At 47.0% G+C, this 20,863-nt stretch overlaps 7 protein-coding genes across 7 annotated transcripts; 2 read left to right on the top strand and 5 right to left on the bottom strand.

Moving 5' to 3' along the window:
- Nucleotides 1-36: 36 nt before the first annotated feature.
- Nucleotides 37-1,009, bottom strand: MGYG_03726 (hypothetical protein; the record flags this gene model as incomplete). Its single annotated transcript, XM_003173503.1, has 2 exons — nt 37-662; nt 943-1,009. 2 exons carry the CDS (start codon nt 1,007-1,009, stop codon nt 37-39), a joined length of 693 nt encoding a protein of 230 aa, XP_003173551.1.
- A 741-nt stretch (nt 1,010-1,750) lies between these two features.
- MGYG_03725 (ISWI chromatin-remodeling complex ATPase ISW2) lies at nt 1,751-7,246 on the top strand (the record flags this gene model as incomplete). Its single annotated transcript, XM_003173502.1, has 2 exons — nt 1,751-4,548; nt 4,618-7,246. 2 exons carry the CDS (start codon nt 1,751-1,753, stop codon nt 7,244-7,246), a joined length of 5,427 nt encoding a protein of 1,808 aa, XP_003173550.1.
- Nucleotides 7,247-7,951: 705 nt separating this feature from the next.
- Nucleotides 7,952-10,904, bottom strand: MGYG_03724 (DNA repair protein RAD5; the record flags this gene model as incomplete). Its single annotated transcript, XM_003173501.1, has 4 exons — nt 7,952-8,927; nt 8,991-10,345; nt 10,397-10,584; nt 10,655-10,904. 4 exons carry the CDS (start codon nt 10,902-10,904, stop codon nt 7,952-7,954), a joined length of 2,769 nt encoding a protein of 922 aa, XP_003173549.1.
- A 1,090-nt stretch (nt 10,905-11,994) lies between these two features.
- Nucleotides 11,995-13,620, top strand: MGYG_03723 (hypothetical protein; the record flags this gene model as incomplete). Its single annotated transcript, XM_003173500.1, has 1 exon — nt 11,995-13,620. The coding sequence occupies one exon, from the start codon at nt 11,995-11,997 to the stop codon at nt 13,618-13,620; it is 1,626 nt and encodes a 541-aa protein (XP_003173548.1).
- Nucleotides 13,621-13,872: 252 nt separating this feature from the next.
- On the bottom strand, nt 13,873-16,328 carry MGYG_03722 (hypothetical protein; the record flags this gene model as incomplete). Its single annotated transcript, XM_003173499.1, has 2 exons — nt 13,873-15,918; nt 15,993-16,328. The coding sequence occupies 2 exons, from the start codon at nt 16,326-16,328 to the stop codon at nt 13,873-13,875; spliced, it is 2,382 nt and encodes a 793-aa protein (XP_003173547.1).
- A 628-nt stretch (nt 16,329-16,956) lies between these two features.
- On the bottom strand, nt 16,957-18,716 carry MGYG_03721 (pisatin demethylase; the record flags this gene model as incomplete). The annotated part of the gene is made up of 4 exons (XM_003173498.1): nt 16,957-17,076; nt 17,135-18,133; nt 18,206-18,402; nt 18,503-18,716. 4 exons carry the CDS (start codon nt 18,714-18,716, stop codon nt 16,957-16,959), a joined length of 1,530 nt encoding a protein of 509 aa, XP_003173546.1.
- Nucleotides 18,717-18,905: 189 nt separating this feature from the next.
- MGYG_03720 (sterigmatocystin 8-O-methyltransferase) lies at nt 18,906-20,518 on the bottom strand (the record flags this gene model as incomplete). Its single annotated transcript, XM_003173497.1, has 5 exons — nt 18,906-19,209; nt 19,301-19,697; nt 19,789-19,898; nt 20,064-20,091; nt 20,152-20,518. 5 exons carry the CDS (start codon nt 20,516-20,518, stop codon nt 18,906-18,908), a joined length of 1,206 nt encoding a protein of 401 aa, XP_003173545.1.
- Between the last annotated feature and the right edge of the window lie 345 nt (nt 20,519-20,863).

The following is a 20,863-nucleotide window of genomic DNA, read 5'->3' as shown; positions in this document are numbered from 1 at the left end:
AATAACTACTATTTCCTACACGGCAGCGCTGACTCCTCATCGTTCCCATACAAACGGCCGAATAGCTCCGCTTCCATCCTTAGTTGTTGGATCACAAGGGATAAAAAGGCCTAATGCCCCAAGGAATCCTTGGGTAATGAGCGCGAGTCGTAGCAAAAGTGGAATATCCCAAACAGTAGTTCCGCCCTCGGGGCCTCGCCTAATTTCACCTAACATATCAGTTCCGGGGGGAAAATCGTGTTCAAACACGGGTTGTTGTTCCCTTGCACCGCGAACGTTGGCAAGTATGGCTTGCTCATAGTGCCATCGGAGTCGTATATCGGAGACATGATGAGGGCCATTGGTGTTACGACAGACGGGATGCAGTTGAATGTTATGGTATTCGGCTGAGTTAGGTTTAAAACTCTGGACTCGGTAGTCATCAAAAGGGTTGACAGAGAAAGAATATGTTGGACCAAAAGGGACAAAATGGCTCGATGGCCCCAAGAAATCCTTGGGTAAAGATTGCGAGTCGTAGCTAGAGTGGAGTATTCCAACAGAATATGTGTCCCAAAGTTGGTGAATGTGCGATCTCAGGAGTAGCCCGTTCTTTGGAGAATTAACTCCACGCTCGTCATCGATGGCGGCTCTTAGGCCGATTTGGGTAAAGATTGATGAGAGAGCTAGTTAACGGGAAGATGTGCGCCGCCTCGAAGATGGTCCAATCGTCGTCTACCGCCCCTGCATTGACAACATGGGTAATTACACATCGGCCATCGCGTCCCCTTACATCACGGACAAATGCATTGTCTCGGGATGTGTCGGAATGGGAGAGAGTCCGAACGAAATAACGCTCATCACTCTGGGTAATGATCTCCCCTTGAACCATTGGCGACTATTGGTAGGTCCCGTGTTGGAGGATCTCTCCATCTTCTTGCACTGGCTCAATTGACCCAACTTTGCAGGCATAGAAACCGCTCTTAGAGGTAAATGCAATACGCAAACACTCGATAAACTGGCGGTTTGTCATTGTGTCGGCGGCGAATAGCCCTCCCTGCGTAGTACGGGGATCCGAAGCGAACTCGACCCTACTGATGAAGTTCGCCGCAACGGTAATTCAATTTAGTACGAGAGGAACCGTTGATTCAGATGATTTGTTTTTGCGGCTATCTGACAAGGCATTGCCGCGACGCAACCATCTGCCGGACTATGGTTGAACGCCTCTAAGTCAGAATCCGTGCCGGAACGCGGCGATACCTGCGATAAATCCTCTGCAGACGACTGAAGTGAGCAAGCAGGTCGTAAGCGGTCACCATACATTTCGACGTCTCATACTTAAAGAGTAACTAGGGGAACAAATAAAAGAGAGGTAAGTTACTGACCTGAGACACTAAGTACCTAAGCTGGCCAATCTGATACAGTGCGGTTTGCGAGTTGCCTCATCTTCAAGGTGAAAGTGAGCTTTCAAGAGGAAAAAGTGAACTATTTGATGCTTACCTAAGTTATCCAGAATTTATGAAGGATTAGCTAATTTGTAACTAACAGCCAATCAGGACGTGGCAAAGTCTAGGCATCCGATAAAACTGAATTCTATTTAGACTTCGCTTATCGCCTGTCATAACCTTAAAAAAAAAAGAAGAAAAGCAACAACGTCCCGCAACGCGTCTAGCGAGACAGAAGCAGCAGAAGTTGAGGAAAGAAGAAGAAAAAACACGGCCAGAGAGATAGAAGGAAGTCCTCTGTCGCTTGACTGCGGAAGGTCAAGGACACGATGGAGGCAGACCCGTTCTTCTGGTCTATTGATGAAGTGGTCACATATCTTTGCCATGGCTCGTTCAACGCTTGGGCGCGCTCGTCGCTACCGCGTCCTGATCCAATCCAATTGGAGAGCCACCTCCGAGAGAACTATGTGACCGGCGAGGTCCTTTTGACAGAAGTCGATAGGGAGGCCTTGCCTCGCTATCTTGGATTGAAGGCCCTCGGACACCAAGCAACAGTCTTCAAGGCGATTCAGTACTTGAGATCGCGTTCGACTGAGTTTCGTAACGGTGCTAACAGTGACTTCTCAAGCGCTCAGAATGCCGTAGTCGTTTCCTCTCCAGCCAGGATTGGCGGCTTCACTGCTCCTCCTGTAGCTGAAAACAGATCTATACCGACACCCTTACAGCCTTCGTGCGAGCGTCAAGCACCGCTAGTCGAGTGCACTGTCCCTCAACCCGTCGAGTCCACGCCGAAGATCGTTGACCCACCGGCTCCTCAGCAGAAAGGAGGAGACGGTAAAAAACGTCGACGGCTCAACCCCAGTGCCCTTTCCACTCAATCGCTAACCAACGTCCCCGAAAATCCTTGCCGGAAGAGATATTTGTGCTTCCAGAAGCATCCTGTCAAAGATGTGTTCTATAAAGGGATTGAAAGTGACGATGATAATGACACATTTGGATACGTACGTCCAGCAAACTCCTCGACGGGTGAATCCCGCTTTGTCAATAAGCGGATGCTACATTTCCTACAACAAGTGCCACAGCCATTCCCTGAGGATAAAGAAGGGTCTCTCGCAATATTCCCATACGATGAGAGTACTGCACCGAATGTACCCCGCTACTTCACACTCTACAAGAAAAATAATGGAAGAGTCAATGTTAGAGTGGAGGAAGCCTCAAAGTGGCCACATCTCAACGAACAAAGTGCCCTGGATTACCTTACTGTCAAGTACCCCCCACAAAGCGAGGAACTGCCGTTGTATGGCGAATCGGGGTCCGAAGATTATGACTCTGAGACTTGCAGAGACATGGATGAAGCTAGGGATGACGACAAAAGTGATAGACAGGATGGTGCGTCTAGTCTGATGTCTGCAGCCGATTTGAATACGATCGTTGATGAGTTCATCACCAATACCATCGAAAAATGGAAGGATACCAAGCTTCCAATCCATGAGAGAACGGCATACGCATTATGGAGGAAATCAAGGAAGGCAGGGACTGTTTCCAGTGATATTCGCCGAGCAAAAGCTCAGATCACACACCTTGACACGCGTCTTGCTAGCTGGATAAAAGGCATAAAAAGCAACGAATATGAAAATGGTGACCGTGGGAAAGTATTACGGCAGTGCGCGTCATTGGAAGTGACAGTGACACAGAGAGAAATTCAGAGATGGCGAGTGTCTGTCCTGGAGCTGGAAATATGCCCTTCCAAACCGACTGCTCCTCTGACTCGCCAAAGAGCTCCCCGGCCACGTTTTAAGGATAACGATGAGGAATCTATTGGATCCGATACTGACGAGGCTATAGAAAGCGACCCAGATTTTGTTGTGTCTGATGATACCCACATACATACCAATGGAAAAGTACCTTCTGGAAGCAATACGAACGTTACTCCTATTCCTTCATCTATTCCAGAGATTCAGGATACTCAGCCGCCGTCTGACTCGGCTGCCCAGGGCCCTATGGGAGGCCCGTTTGAGGACGTTGACGTTGTGGACTTGACCGAAGCGGATATGGAAGGTGAACAGGATGTAGGCGATAACGATGCTGACGGCTCTGGGAGTCTAGATATTCACACTCCACCCTTGAATCCCACAGAGAATCCCAAGGATGGGCTTGAGTTTTCTCCCCGTGCCGCTCCTGTGCTTTCCGATACGGTGCTCGATCATTCACCTCCAGACGCTGAATCGTCGGAGCTACCCGATGTAACTGATATTGCTGCATTGAATAAAGTCAGCTGGAAGACTGTTATAGGGCGGGGCGATAGGAAGCGGCTTCTCGCTAAAACTATCTATACTCTGTCTAAGGATGAGCGAGCGAAGTTAACTTCATTACTCAGTTCTGTTGACAAGAGTACCTGGCGTCGACGACTAAGGGAGGCATTAAAAGCGATTCAAAAGGAAACGTACAAAATTTCTTCTATAACTGGAGAAGATATCTTCCTCTATAAAAGGATGGCTACTTTATACGTTTCGTGGCTAAAACTCGAACTAATACAAAACAGCGTAGGTATCCCGACAGCCTACCTGAAGGAAGCCCGTCGTAAGGATGAAGTGTTTCCTTTCTACAACGACCTTACAGAGATTCTTCGTGTTGAGCGTCCAAAGAGCGTAAAGCGGGAGACATCCTGCGAAATTATCTCCTTTTCGCAAAATACCTCACGCAAAGGCTCTACGCCGGCTATCGATCCGATTATCATTGAAGATGAGGATGATGAACAGGAGCCTTTAGGAAGAGAAGTTGAGGTACAGGAGATTTTCAGATCCACTCCACGCAAAAAGAGAAAGAGAGCCGTGGCAGAAAGTAAAGAAGCCATGGAAACGCAAAGCCGTGCGCAGCGCAGAGTCGAGGAACAAGCAACACGGCAGCGGATGTTACAAGAAGAAGGGGGTATTGAAAATGATGACCCAGAAAAGAAAATTGTCAGTTTTGATGACCCTGTTATCTGCCTACATCGCGATATTGGGCGCCGTGTCAAGGAGCATCAGATTTCAGGGATTCAATTTATGTGGAGAGAACTGATCAAAGATGAGAAAAATGAAGGCTGTCTTCTAGCCCATACAATGGGGTTAGGGAAAACAATGCAGGTGTAAGTTGGCCCCTGGCTTCGCTAGTTTGCCTGCAGAGACCAGTTTGCTAACTTTGAAAACAAATATAGGATTTCTCTTCTGGTAACCATTGCTAATGCGTCAAACTCGTCGGATCCCAAAATCAAGGCGCAAGTCCCAGAGCGGTTTAGGACGTCTAGGACTCTGATTACATGTCCTGCATCGTTAATAGATAACTGGGATGAAGAGTTCGCGAAATGGACTCCACCAGATGCTGCGACTAGATATAACCTAGGGCAAGTACGAAAAATTGTGTCCCAGGATCCAATACAGCGCCTTTATACGATTAATGGCTGGTATACTGAGGGTGGTGTCCTACTGATCAGTCATGAACTTTTACGACGAATGATCCATTACAATGCCCAAAAAGCTGCCTTTCAGAGACTGCCAGCCGAAAAATGTGAGATAATCAAACGACAGTTGCTTGACGGTCCAAATATCGTTGTTGCAGACGAGGCACATAAACTGAAGAATGGCGCATCCAACCTTTCAAAAGCATGCACTATGTTCAAGTCCAAAAGCCGCATTGCGCTGACTGGATCTCCTCTCTCAAATCAACTGATTGATTACTACCAAATGATTAATTGGATTTCGCCTGGCTATCTTGGAACGCTGAAACAATTTAAAGCTAAATACGAGGAACCCATAAGAGAGGGCTTATACTTTGACAGCACAAATGCAGAATATGTGAAATCTCGCAAGAAATTAGAAGTTTTGAAGAAGGTTCTCGAGCCAAAGGTGAACCGGGCCGGCGTGTCAGTCATCCAAAAAGATCTTCCATCCAAAGTTGAGTTTGTCATATATATCCCACCAACGCCCCTTCAAAAAGAGACCTACAATCAGTTCGTGTCTTTGACCATGGAAGGGAAGGGCGAATTCGAGTTTACACGGCTGTGGGTTCTGCTCTCTTACCTGACTCTTTTATGTCATCATCCTTCATGTTTCTTGCGAAGGATTCTTGAGAAAAAGAAAGAAAGAAGTCAGGTCATTGAGAGGGAGAATGCTGTCGAAGGAGGCCAAGGAATAGTGATTCCTTCGGAATCCGAGCCTGAAGCCAACCCTGACAGTCCAACCGCAATAACTATAGAAGACGATGTCTTAGAAACTGAGGGACAAACCGCGATAACGGATGAAGTTGTTTCACAATTTGAACAAAAGTTCAAAGGCATAAAAAGCCTGGACTCCCCGGAAAATTCTCATCGTACGCAAATGGTTGGGAGAATTGTTGACGAATCTATCAAAACTGGTGACAAGGTCCTCATTTTCTCGGGATATTTACACACGCTTACTTATCTTGGCTCGATGTTGGAGGCAAGAGGTCAAAAGTTCTGCCGCTTAGACGGAAAGACACCGATAGCAACCCGGCAGACAGCTACAAAGAATTTCAGCGATTCTGATGCGCATGTATACCTCATATCGACGAAAGCTGGGGCCCTAGGACTTAACATTATTGGCGCAAATAGGGTCATTATTTTTGAGTCTGAGTACAACCCAACGTGGGAAGAACAGGCCATTGGGCGGGCCTACCGTCTTGGCCAGGCCAAGGACGTTTTTGTCTATCGCTTTGTTATGGGAGGGACGTTCGAGGAATTGATACACGAGAAGGGGGTTTTCAAGAAGAATATGGCCCTTCGGGCTGTTGACAAGAAGAATCCTACACGGTCTACCGGCAAATCTACCAGTGAATTCAGGCGCCCTATCCAAAATTGCAGAAAGCAAGATTTATCTGAATTCCAGGGTAAAGACCCAAAGGTATTAGACAAAATTCTTGCACAGCCTAACTACATCCATCGGATCATCTTAACAGAAACCCTCCATCGCGAGGATGCCGTGCAATTTACACCACAAGAGAAAAGCGAGATCCAAGCAGAATTGGATGATGAGAGGTTGGAGCGCACTAACCCCGAGCTATGGGCAAAGAAACAACATGAAAAGAGATTAGCAGAAGAACAGCTCCTGCGCGAAGAAATGATGAAGGCACACCAACACCACTTCCCAGTGAACAACGGCCCTCCATTTCAGCCCGCCACCTATACATTTCCTATGCAGTCGCCGGTTCCTTTCTTTCACAACAGCAATGGTGTAAATACACAGCATATGCTTCCCCTTCAGGGACCAGTTCCACGCTTGTCACAACCACAGTCACAGCCCCAGGTAGCACCTCAGATACCGAATCGATTCCAGGTAACAAGTCGAATGCAGTTTACACCACGACCTCCGGCTTCATTCCAAGGCCGAAATGGAGCGGTTCCACTTCAGACACTTCCAGCACAACCACGGCTGGTGCAAGCTCCTGCCTCCACTCCAATATCTCCGGTCCCCCCAACTCCGCCAACGCCTCAAGCTCCAGTTTATGTCTCTCGAGCTCAAGCTCAAGCTCCGGCTGCTTCCAGTTCAGTTCCTTCAACTCCCCAAACCTCTGCGGCTCCCAAAGCTCTAAATCCGGCTTCAATTACAGCTTCGACGTCGGCTCCTCCAGGCCCTCCCGGGCCCCTCCGAACTCAACCAACAGTATCTCCCTCAGTTGCGTCTCCAACAAACCCCCATAACCCAGGCCGGCAGGGAACTGAACCTCGAAGTACACAGCCTCCTCCGCTGCCCCCTTTGGTCGCCCAATTCCCACTAGACCCCAAACCTAGTCACCCACACAAGATGGACAAGGGGACGAGAGGTAAGTAAAAACTACACAATGGATCAATTAAAGAACAAAGCACTGAGTCAGTTCGGCCGATAAGTCCCTCCGTCGAGTTCCGAGGACGATCCAACGGCGGAGAACTGCAAACAACAATAGACACGTCCTTTAGATTTTCCTTTCCTCCTTATCCACGAACGAGCGTCGCAACCCTCGTTTAAGTCTTGAGTCAGCTTCGTCCTACACGTATCCTTCGCTCGTGCTCCCTACCTGAATCAAATATCGCTTTGTTTTCTCCTCGACTTCCTCTTATCGCCTCCGATGCCACTTCCGTTGTTTCTTATTATTTTATTTTCTTTCTCCTCCCCGCTTAATTACGCAGAATTTTTGCATACGGTCGTTTATATCAGTACTGGCCTTGTGGTTTATATCAAAAGCGGATTGATTAGGAGCCTGGGTGTGCATGGGAAAAAGGGTCCAGCCGGATGGCTATGGTGGGAGATATATTGCATCATGATACCCTTTTTAATTTAATTCACGGTTTTTGCTATTCTCTGTACAGTTGTTGTCTTCTGGTACAATTCTGCTTTTACATTTACTAAAAGAGATAAGAAAAATCTGCACATGGTATCTTTACAATATTTCAAGGGACTGAACTGACAGATTTATTATTATAGTGGATGCCCGAAAGTCTACTAAGAAAGAATTAAAAAACATAGGCACGAACTCTAGAATTGGATCCGTATTCCATCTCACCGAAGGAGCTTCTCTAGATCAGCTAATCTAGACCTTTGTGCCTGGTCCTTGGCGCCAGCTTTTTCTTGAAAAGCAGTGGTCATGAGCTCCCGTTTTTCCTTTTGAATGTCAAGTACTCGGTCCTCAATGCTGTTCTCCATAACAAGCCTCCAAATAGTTGTGGCGCGTTGCTGGCCGAGGCGATATACACGGTCCACAGCTTGATCTTCAATGGCTGGAGCCCACCAACTATCAGCCAGAATAACCTGATTAGCAGCCACCAGATTCAGGCCGACACTACACACATTCAAGCTGGCAAGCATCACAGAACATTCTGGGTCATGAGTTAGTTTACTCATGGCGGCGTCACGCTTAGAAGAGTTCATTTTGCCGTCAATTCGAGCAAATTTGATGTTGTTCAGGGCGAGTTGAGGCTCTATCAAGTCAAGAAAGGATGTCCACTGGCTAAATACCACGGTCTTCGTCCCGGCAGCTTGCCCTTTTGCGGTGAGGATTTTGATGAGAGCCTGAATTTTACTGCTTGAAGAGTCTGACTCCACGTCAATTTCGTTGGAGTCTTCTCCAAGTTCTGCAGCAGGGGATACCAGTGCCGAGCAATCTTTGATCTCAGCTCGGCAAAGAGGGCATTTGTGCTGAAGTTCGATCGTCTGCTCAATGCAAGAGTAGTCGAAAGCGTGTGCACAGGGGGTAATGACCGGATTATTTAGGCTTTCGAGGCAAATGGAGCATTCTTCCTGACTCTCGATCCTTAATTGCAAAACAGCTTGAAGCGCCTTGATGTTCCCAGGAGTGAGCTTAACCACCTTATCCTTCTCAAGTAGGTCCATAAGTCCTTTGACACGATCGTGACAAAGTTTCCAATGGTTACACACTTGACGAAGTCGTAGGAGAACTTCAAGGACATGGGAATACGTTGTTTTTTTGCCCTTATCGTGTGACTGGAAATCCATGAAGACCCCCTTAGCCTCAGCCCTAGAATGTTGGTGTTACTTCTTTGTTCAGGAGAGTTAATAGCTGGGGTGGGTAACTACGTACTCAAACATCTCGTACTTCTCTTTTTCATGAGGAAGAAATTTAACGTGCAGTATATGGGATTCCATGGGGGGTAGGCGAAGATTTACGAAGCTCATATCCTTCCTGCGCCGCAAGCATATGGTTGCCATCAAAGCTTGGAGTAGAAGGCTAGCGTTTTCATCCCCAGCATTGAGAGGCCGAATCAATGCGCTGTGGAAAACGGGGAGATCCTCTAAGCCGCCAGATAGTCTGATAAACTTGCCTTGGGAGTACAAGTCCTTCAGGTTATTGACGATTGGGGTGCCAGTAAGGGACCAGCGTGAGTCTGCCTCGAGCATACAAGCCGCACGAGCTGCCTTTGTCTTTGGGGTTCGAATCGTATGACCTTCGTCCAAGACCACCCTACGCCAGCGTAAGGAGAAGATTCCTTTCTTTGTCTTTGCAAGCTTCCCTGTCGCAGTCAGCAGCTGTCCATATTCCGATGCAAGGGCACCGTAGGTAGTAATAACAACGTCGTACTGAGAAAGGTTAGCAGCTTCCTTTTTGCCGGAACCATGATACGTCAGGACACGCAAAGCATGCTCCTCATGTATATGTGCCGTTATTTGATCTCTCCAATTGCTCATCACACCGAGAGGAGATATTATCAGTGTGGTCTTGGAAGACTTTGGTGTTTTAGGAGTAGAATTGGCTAATATCAGCGAAATGACCTGTATCGTTTTACCAAGGCCCATGTCATCTGCCAGAATTCCGCCGCTTGCAAGTGGTGGTGCAGCCGCAGATGTGTAGTTGGTTGCAATGTTCATGTACCTCTTGCCAACTCGCTTCCATAACTGCACAATTTCATCAGAGCCTTCTTTTGGAAGGCTAGGGGATTCACGATCAAGCATCCATGCCAGTCCCTGACACTGATATGGAAGTAACTTCGTGGAAAGCTGGGGAGGGCACTCTGCCAGTGGCATCTGCGATAGTTCTGTTTCGTCCATGCCAAACTTCTCGACAATCTTTTCTGTTTCTCGAGGATTAAACGCAATACTCTGAGAGAGAAGTTCATCCAGACTCTCTGTTTGTTGAACCGGCTCTGTTCCCTGAGAAAGGTTCGCAAACATGGGGTCTCCTTTTTTCTGCTGGGCAAGCGCTCTTGCATTCGCACGCATCTTTGCTGCATCCTCTTTAGCCTTCTTTGCGAGATCTTGCTTTTGTTTTCGAATTGCTGCTTTAGCCACGGCGGTTGGCAATCTATCACGCTGCATTTTCTCTATCAATTGTTCTTTTGGTCCAAGATCACTTGTTCCAAACAGGTGAAGTGTGATAGGGCAATCATATGCTCCAATCTCCCCCGAAAGTGTGCCTTCCACCAATAGTTCGTTCGAGTCCTACGAGGAAACTTAGCACCAGTATTTCTACCAAAAAAGACAGCCAATTACCATATAAGGAGCAAGTCTGCTGACTAGCACACGAGGTAAATGACCGATTTGATGGCCCATGACATTGTCGATTCTAACAGCATTCGAGTCGTACTTGTTACTGCTTTCTCGTTTGATAAGAACGCACTCGCCAAAGGTGGCATGGCCGTTGTAGAATCTCACGCCAACGACTTTAGTTTCAAGATGGCCTATGGAATTATCCTAGTCAGTATCTTCTCCATTACGTGCGGTGGTGTGGCATGACCAGGGCATCAATACCGTAAAGTTCAGAGGTCAGGTATGTCGTTTCATCAAGATCCTGAGAATCCTGGACCGTTTGCATTGCATTGAGTTCTTCATCATACTCCATTTGGGTGCTCGGTTCGCCCTGGGTAAGATCCACGACGCTCTGGCGCTCCCTCAGCTGCTGGCCATCGGTAGGAGCCCTAGTGCTCTTCCGGCTCGAGCCTGTGGGCGGCTGTCCATCTCCAGTAAGATCAACTACACTAATCCGCCGTTTGGCTGACATTTTGCATAATATTTTGATGGCTTGTAAGATTCCTCATGCCAGATTACTTTCAAAAGTGAAACCGAACAAAATGTTCTCCATCACCTAACGATATCTTGGCGTGGTTTTTGACAGCTCAACGGGAAAGTATGATAATCGTGTTGATATCGCGTTGCAAGAGTCCCATTAGGGAACATCAACGCAACAGAAGGGGTATAGCACAGATCTGATCGTGTTTTTCGTTCTCTTCCGTCCCTGACATTGAAACATCGGTTTTCTAATGTAAAATTGAATTGATTTCAGTTTCTCACGCGCTTGTTTACGCGTTTAGATTAAGTTCTATCTCCTGGGTAATAAAGCCGTAGAGGAACTGTGTCACGTGATAAAGTTGATGTTTGCCGCGCGTCTAAATAAGCGTCAAAACTTGGACCATATTTGATTTTTTTTAATCGCAGCTTTGAGGAGCCAAAAAAAGAATCAATTTATGAGTAATACGGGGTTCTGCGGGTTATATTTAACTATTGCGGTATAGTCTTTTGCGCAATAATAGTGCAGTAGTTATTACCGTATAAGTAACTAGTTTTTTACCGTGTACCCCTTCATAAGTATTTGAGGGCGGGTTACTCAAATTACTTGCTGGACACATTCCACAGTATTTTCCGTCCCTATACACAACCTGGACTTATACCAAGGGACAATACGAAATAAAACTTACTTTTAAGATTGGTGGAGGCTTTTCTGGCCAAGCAAAGCGCTAAAACATTTGCTCATCAGATTCTTCATAGGAGGTAACTCATTTATGAATCACCTTCAGCTGGGGTTCTCAGCAACGTATCAACCTATTTAGTTTAAACAGCTCAAGCGACAGCGGACAGGGTATTATTCTCCTAGAGAATATAACGGTAAGCCACCGATATTCATAGACTGGGTCAGCCATCAATAAATAAACACACAAGTGGCAGCCAATGATCGCCCGAGCCTCAAAATTAACACCAGCTCAACCCCTTAACTGTTATATTTAGATTTCTTTCACATAAAACCTGGAGCCAGCCTCGTCGCCTGCTTCACTGGCCCTCCGAGCTGCATTTCGGCCTGGTACGTTGCATGAAGGATGGATACTTCTTATATAGATACTGTGAAGACACTCCTACAACGTCGAAGTGAGGTTTTTGCTGACGGCATCAAATCTGGGGAGTTCCAACCTTTGGTGTTCCCTCGGGACTTCGCCTCATTTTTTATCGTTGTCTTTGCTCTGCTTATCAAGTGGCCTCGAAATGGGCCTGTCAAATATATAAAATATTTACTTTATTTTTACTCTGTTTACTTGAACATACGTGTCATCGTACTCTGCAGGTCGCTTCTGGTTTTGGGTGGTTACGGTGTCGGGTTGATCTTCTCATGGCTTAGCATATGGGGTGCCTCGTTACTCTTATTCAATGACGTGCAAGGCACTTACAAGAGGATCGAACGGTCCTTTGTGCCCTTTCATACCCTGAAGCAGGATTCGCTTCAAGCACAGAGCGTCAAACACGGTCGTAATCGTGCCGGATTGGAAGATCCCCAAGCCCAATACAACGTTTCCAATGGGCGTGCGAATGGGACAGCTGTTTGTACCGATTTGAAGATAGTTCCGCGGTTTAAATGGCAGGGCTACCCAGAAGCTTTGGGCCATAGATTCACTTGGGTCTTTGATATTCTTTTCAGTCACAGGGGACCGCACTGGAACTGGAGACCAAGGGACTTCCCTCGCCTCCCTAAACATGTCCAGCTCCAGCTGGCTCATGGAGAAGATGCTGAGCTCAACGGCGACTTACTCCGCGAGGGAGAAAATACCAAGGGCAAGCTGGTGGTTAGCTTGTATATGTCGTTGGTCTATTTCCTCTGCCTTGATTTATTGAAGGTCATCTCAACCTGGGACCGTTACTTCCTGGGCCACCTCAACTATCCACCTCCATCTTTGCTTGCATTTTGTGGACGACTTGCACCCATAATAGCGTATTTATCCCGTCTTGCTATCAGCGGAGCGGCCATTTATTTTGCAGTTTTATTTCCAACCACAATATGCGCTACTGTTTTTCTCGCCATATCTCAGACGTCGTTTCGATTCAAGACTAGAATCCCATTTGAAGCCCCCTTTCTCTACCCACCATACTTTGGAGATATGTGGGCCCCAATTTTGGATGGAGGCCTGGTAGGATTTTGGGGAACGTTCTGGCATAAGCACTTCAGAGCTGGATTCCTGGCCCCCGGTAACTGGATAAAGTCTAAGCTTATGTCGATGTACCCGGGAAGAGAGTGGCCACCGTTGATGTTCTGGAGCCTTCAAGTCATTATCTCGTTCACTTTGAGCGGTATCGTGCATTGTTCGGGGAGCTATACACAGATGGCCTCTACAAAACCGTTCAATCAATTCCTATTCTTCACTCTTCAGATCGTTGGCGTATTTATCCAAGTGTCGATAGAGAAACTTTCTAAACGGGTGATGCCTTTCAAGGTTCCGTTGTGGCTAAAACGCCTATCAAAGGGCACATTCGTTCTAGTTTGGATGGCTTGCGTTAGTCCTTTACTTTGTGACGATTTTACAGCTGGAGGCGTTTGGATAGAAGAGCCAATACCATATAGTCCCATTCGGGCAATGGGGTTTGCGAAGGGAACGGGTGGCGCAGTACGCTGGCAAGCTGAACCATTGCGATGGTGGAAGGGGGAAAGGTGGTGGGAGCGTGGTATAATTTTGTAACGTCGCCTTCTGGATATCGGATATAGACATACAATGATGGAGTGGTTGGTCTGAGCCTCCTGTTATTGATTCCATCGGGCGTTGATTGATGGCATTTTTATGGGGTAGCGCTACATGAGAAAATGATTACTGTCGATACCATTTAAATAATGTTGTATCCCAGTTTTTTGTTTTTAATTATGACCCTGTCCTGTGAGACTATTCTAGAAATCGCTAAAGACGAGACGTTTGGTGAGTAAATCATAGCACTTCTCAGTCTCCACCGTCATCATCAGTATCAGATTCAATATTCAACTGAGGAATCTCATCATCACTGTCAGCACCAGTCGCAGAAACTTCTTCATTACCCTGGATCGCTGTTGGCGGTTGACTAGGCTCTAGCGGTTTGTTTTGAGCGGAATGCTTGATTTCCCTAGGCCCTGGAAACACATTCGTTTTCAAAGTATCCTGATCATTTGAGCGGCCTAATGAGCTTGATAGAACTTCAAGGGCTTGTGCAACTTGTCCGCTTGGCAAAGCATCAGAGGACGTTGGTGTGTCATGTTGAATCCGAGGTCGTTTGTCGAACTGGGGTGAGCCGGCTGGAAAAGCATTATCAACATCATCCTGGTGTCTTCGTTTATTCCCTATTTCAGCGTCACTCGGTAGAGTGGTATTTTCAACGGATACAGGTGCCGGGCGGGGCCCAAACCTTTCCGCAAGGGACTCCCGTACGTTAGGGTATGGTCTACTCTCTGTGTCACCGCCATGTGTCTCTACTTCATTGTAATTTTCATGATCTTCAGTTTCAGTCCTTCCTCTCCTGCCTACTCCGGTGAATATCACAGGCATACGAGGTCGAAGTAACCCTTCAACCCTAAAGTTATTAGGCTGGCTTCTTGCTAGGAAGGGAAGTATACTAGGATGTCCACGTTGAGACTCAGTCATGGGTATCGGATTGAGAACACAGGTCATCATGAGATCACTGTTGCCGGAGAGAATTGACGTGCGATCAATCTTCGCACGAAGTGACAAGGGAATATGCTCAGTTTGAACATATGTGAGGGTCGTGAGTAATACCCTAGTCGCTGATTCTGCGAGAGGTCCAAACTCGGTGATAGTATAATTTTCAGGTAGTACTTTCGCTTTGTTCTGTAGGAATGCATCTGCATTTGTGGTTCCGGTTGAAGTTGTTTTCCCCTTACCGCTCGGAACCGTGTTTTCAGTAACGGTGGTAGAATCTTTTATTGGCACTAGATCACTGCACGAGGCTTGAAGAGCTGGTGCTAGTGATGCAATATCTGATTTGGTCAACGTCGGCCCCAGGATCATGAGTGACGTGGTAAAGCATTTATACGCCGCTTCTCGAACGGATCGGACGGAATTTGACGACGTGAACATCCAGATAGTCTGCTCTAGGCAGCTTCGGGCGATTGAGGGATTCTCAGAGCCAAAAACCTCGAGGAGAGACTGCAGTACGCCCAAGGCGGCAACATACATGGCAGGTATTACGCTCAACAGCCCCTCTCTTTCGTCTCTACCAATCTCGGGGTTGATGGAAGCACCATGTTCACCAGAGAATGAAAGAGGTGAAATCGATCCTAACCGGCAAGTTAAATCAAGGATTGAACCCACGGGTACAGAAACGGTCGAGTTCGACTTTGACTTAAGGAAGCTTGACAAAAGCTCTAGTAGGCCAACTAATCGCCCACTTCCTTGCTGTATTCCAGTCCAAGCAGGGAGTCCGAGAGGATCAAGTCCATCGTTACCAATAGGCGCATGTGAAGGTCTACGGTCAATTCCATATCTTAACGTGGAATCAACCGAATTCCAATGCTCTACTACTGCCCTGAATAAGTGGTCTGTGGTTCGATGGGCAGATAGAATTGTGCTCCGGATGGCATTGGTCCATTCTTCATTCCCTGTATTCTTTGGAGCGCAGTTATGGAGCGATATCAATAGTTGCTGGGCAGCCCACCTGGTAGACTGAGGAATGACGTTTGCTGAATTTGACGAAGCTACCAGTGGCAACACAAGGGAATGAAGCTGCCCGGAGAAAGGTCGGAAAATTGTTGGATGGTTTGGAAGAAGAGTTAAAAAGGAGCACAGTACAGTATCGGTTAAAGAGTTTCCGTATTTCAACGTTCTTCGCTTGTCGGTGCCGGCTTGTGTGGATATAATGTTCAGACAAGCTGTTATGAACTGTGGTAGAGTAGGCGTAGTGATCTCCCGAGTTAAGGTCGGATATGCATGCGTCAGCTGGAATATCCGCGTGAGGCACAAAATACCCAGTTTCTTTAACGACAATGGGTCCGGTTTCTGCCAATGCACCTGTTTGTTAGCACTTCATGTGTCTTCGTCTGCTTTAAACTCCAGCTTTTGACCAAACATACACCCAATACAGCCAGTATATGGCGAACCCAGGACTCGCAACCACGCAAGATTTCCCATTTCCCGGATTCAACAGTCGCTTTCACAAGAATAACGCCAGTCCAGCGTCCTTCAACCGTTTTATCCTGTAGCAGGCTGGTGATGCGGGCTTTCAATTTCTGGAGGAGCACTGCTCTGTCAGGCTCACCGGCGGATTGACCTTGATTTGCAGGCACGGACAGTATCGCACTGCATTCGCTAATAGTAGTAGCAATATATTCAGCTGTCGAGGGCAAATCCTTGACTGGGATCGAGCAAAGATTGTGTATTGCGGCGCGCAAGGCCATGACCGCCGTCATTTTGAAATCCTGGACACCAGTCACATAAACGAGAGTAAATATGCGCTCCTAACAGAGGGTTCAGGTATCAATTATCAAGATTATATAGAACAATATATGTGCAAACTGCTGTTAATCGGTTCTTTTTTATTCGGCTTGGGAGAAAGTGGTCACTTTTCTTTTTTGCATACCTGAGATTTTAGCTATTGGAGAACATTACAAGGTTTAGCCAGAGAGGCACGTGACACCAAAGCTTCTAAGGTAAGGTTCCAAGTATCAGTGGTGGGCGCTGAATGGGATGGCACCAGGGGTCAAGCTTGATAGCATACATATTATGCAGAGTAGTAATAGAGCACATAGCAGACTATAGGAGCATACGGGGCTTGGTATATGTAGTATATGTGTACGGCAGTTTCGGTGGCCAGTACGCACCGACTGCTATGGGAGTGATGACTAATAAAATGATACATTATGATTGATGCGCTAAGAGGCCCAATCAAACACATGGGACTAAAAATAAGACAGCCAATAATATATTGTAATTCGGGTCCACTTATTGACACTTCTTGAGCCTCTTTTTTATACTTTTTAGACTAAGAGCTACATGAATGGATACAATTGTTGTCGTTTCGCTACAACAAAAGATCATTTATTCAAGATTCGTTATGTATACCCAAAAATCTGAGACTCCATATATACCAAACATATCAACCGCTTTCCAGGGGTCTTTATCTCGAGTAACGACGTCAAAATCAAATGCTCGTAGTAACTACTCACCCACAGCGTTAGCATTATGGCTTTTTTTTGGTTAAAACCTTGACACTCACCTCAAACACGGTCTTTGCTATTTCAGTGTGGGCTATAACTCTTCCCATACATTGGTACTTTCCATGGTTAAAAATGAGCTCGTTAACACGAATCATATTTGCAAGTTTAGCATCTTCAGCTTCGAGCCAGCGCTCTGGATGAAATCTATCCGCGTTCTGGCCGTACGTTTCCTTGCAGCGGTACATGCTATACACTGATCGCCCTATACATGCACCTTCGGGCAGGAATACAGGTTTACCGGCAACAGTGACAATGTCTCCGCCAGCGGGGACGTTCCGGGGAAAAAGGCCTACGACGGGTGGCAGCATTCGCAGCGACTCACGAATCACGGCCTGCAGGTATACAAGTTGTTTCACCTGAGCAAAGCTGATGACTCCCTCGCCTACCCGGGGTGCTTTACCGGAAGTAATGGCATCATGAATCTCACGCCGGAGTTTGGTGAGGACACGCTGGTTTGTTAAGGTGAGTAGGATCACCGAGCAGATAGAGTAGCACGGCGCAAAGGATCCAATCACAACAGCGTCGAGAATCTCAGAGTGCAGGGCATCACCCTTTAAGCCATGCTGAACAAACGAGTCAAGCATATCCTTTGGTTTTTCACGGGGATTTGCCTGGCGTTCCTTTATGAGTTTGGTGGACACTGCAACTAGCTTTCCGTATCCAGTCTCGTCGTTGACTCCAGGAGCTAGTGCAGGGCCGATAAGTGACGATTGAGAGACCTTCGCGAGCCCAAAGGCAACCAAAATATTGGCGATGAGAAACCCATCTTTTATGGACTGGATGTAACCGTTTGTGTCGGTGTCCTTTTGGAGCATCTCGAAAGGCTTGCCAAAGGTAATGGTACTGATAACGTCGTGGGTGTAATACTGAACCTTAGCAGCCATGTCCACAGGCACCCTCTTCGAGCCAGAGGAGACATATTTGGACCTGATGAGATGAAGTAGCTCCTCAAGACGCTTGTTGATGAATACTTCATAGGAACATTCAGTTCCGTAGAACTACTCATGATAGTTAGTCTAAATAAAAGGTCCAATTGGTACAAATCTTAGGAGATAGTAAAAAGAAAGTACCCCAGGGCCCAGCAGCTTTCTCCTCCGATCATGCTCAGCAGCGTCAGTTAGCGAGAAAAGATGGTCATGCCGATAGTCGACACGCATAGCTCTGAAAAACCAGTCGGCACGGGTGTAGCCCGGCTTATTATTTATATGCATCCATACTTCCGGTGAGGATGTGATGATGAGATTAGGAGCAATTTTGGCGATTGACCCTGGGCGGAAGGTAAGTCAAGCCTAACGGTTAACTCGTTTTGTCTGAAGACGATATCTGCGTCCAACAGCTGTCTGTCAGGTGGAAGGGATTCTGCTAACCGTAGTTTTCGGTGACATGCTGATACCACTCGGCGGGCTTATAGCGTAGTAAAGCTATACTATGTGGCCAGCCGGAGAAGTTGGACGACGGCGGGCCAGGGATATGCCTCAGCTTTATGAACGCCAGGAGCTTAGTAGCAATATGGTTAACAGCTACTAGAGAGCAGAAGAGGACAATAACTCCAACCGCGGAAGTTGGTATAAGGAGCGACATAACTGGGGGTAGAGGTAGTATCTAGCTATTCTCACTATCTATGTTATTACTCCGTAAATACCTACGTAACTAGTTAACTAGTTGGCTATAGCTTGCTTATAAATCGGTAACAGAGCGATGGGAATAACGGTAAAGGATGAGGTAAAAATATCAGACGCCATCATATATCACTTGTTGAAATAGGCGCGTTTAACTAGCGGATTCAGAAGTGGACTGGAGGCGCAGCTCGAGCACCGCCGATCCTCCTTTTCCCTGCCATGTCTTATATCTGACCAAGCCCCGGTCGCCAGCAGCACGCCCAATCAGGTGGTCAAATTCCACCTCGCTACGGGAATAAGTGTTGAGGCTTGCAATCATGTGAATATCTAGCATGTCAAGTAAGCGAGGACGATCCCCAACGGCTCTCGGAAGATCCACAAAGTCGTGGATCAGCAGCCTGGACCTGGCTGGGTCCATGACTTGCGCAATTTCTCGGATCATCTTCACACAGTTTCTATAGAAAGAAGAAAGCGCCAAGTCAGATATTGGGACAATGCTTTCAAACGCGGATTGGTGGCGGAAAGGATAAAAATGGAAAAACGTACTCATCACTATTGTCCATCAAGACGTGGCTCAACAGGTAGATATCAGCTCCTTTTTGAGGCTGCTGGGCGTAGTAGTCATGCGCCTCCCAGGTAATCCGCCCCGCTATCTTCTCGTCATATTGTTGCTTAACCTTTTTTTCAGCAATGGATATGACACTGACGTGGTCTTGCACAACAGCGGAGAGCTGAGGATACGAGACGACTAGGCGGATCGTGTTCTGGCCATTGCCGCCCCCGATATCAACAAGTGTAGACCCGTTCGGGAGGTAATCAAACGGGTAGATTAACTCAATCGGCATGTCCAACGGCCCATCATAATGGCCGGCCATCGCACGTGAGAAGCGGCGGCCGCGCTCGGTGTCAACAGAGTGGTAATACTCGTAAAGGGAGAGTTTGGCTATTTGATACCCAGGTTAGCCATCTAAACTACTAATTCTTCTCCTTTTCTCCTTTCTTTTTCCTGTTCTTTATGCAGTTGCCTCACTCACTCTGGAATGCTATGCCGAATGCGGCTTCCGTAGGATTGTCCGAGATTTTAAAAGCGGCCTGACAAGCGGTGCGTGCGAGGTAGGCGCCACAGAGCAAGCCATCATCGACTCTATGAAATCGTAGTTAGCTTCATGACCATGCAACAGGAGATTTTCTCTATGGGCAATAAAGAACTTGCAGATAATGAACGAGGCTGCCAAAATTGTCATCTAGCAGCTGCAGGGAATGCTGGTTATGGTGATAATTGCCAGCGCTGCATTCTGTAAATATGAACCTGTTCAGACATATTCGCATGATTCTCTCTATTGTCTCATTAGCACATTATTTGAGAACGCGGGAGTGGGGCCAGTGGTTTTCCTCACTGATTAGAGCAGGTGATGCGTTGGTGCAGCTAGCAAGATATGACAAGGTTACCCCTTTTCCGTCAGGTTTAATCAGCGTTGGGATACCCATTTCGATAACGGTGGAAATAGCAACGCTATCGCAGTAAGACCAGGCGGCTTGCACCATCCAGTCTTTGGGTTCCGAGATGAGGGCTTGAAGTTTGCCACATTCTCGCGCTACCACTTCAGCTTGCTCCTGCAGCTTTTGTCCTTGTTCGGAGGAAAAATCGCCAGAACTGCCGTGATAAGCCCGCTGCATATCTGTATATTTGCGAACTTGCTCAGCTATGCCATTTGACATGGCAAGGAGCATATCTGCGTCTGGTGGGTATGGTATGGTAGGCATGGCAGGGGTCTATGTTCGTCAACACAATTGAAGATAGTAGATGGTAGGCAGGACTTTCAGATACAGATATTCAGACAGGACCTGTGCTGAGTACACGCTATAAGAAGGGAGATGCCACAAATAATACAGCAGGGGGTATAGATAGAGAATTCATAGAGTTTACACCAGTTAACTAGATAAGCCTCAGAATATAGATAGTCTTTGTATCTCAAAACTGTATTTGACACCGAATTCGTGTGAAGAGCGGTGTATCAGATGTTGTGAGTTGGAAACAAACTCCTTTTAATCTGTGCCTAAGGAAACGTTGGGAGCCCAATGTCAAGCTAGGTAGTAGGCAATACTACT

Source organism: Nannizzia gypsea, genomic scaffold (assembly GCF_000150975.2).
Source record: "Nannizzia gypsea CBS 118893 supercont1.3 genomic scaffold, whole genome shotgun sequence".
In the NCBI taxonomy this organism is placed as follows: domain Eukaryota; kingdom Fungi; phylum Ascomycota; class Eurotiomycetes; order Onygenales; family Arthrodermataceae; genus Nannizzia; species Nannizzia gypsea.
Note: the sequence above shows the minus strand (reverse complement) of the source record. Positions and strands in the feature narration are given on the sequence as shown.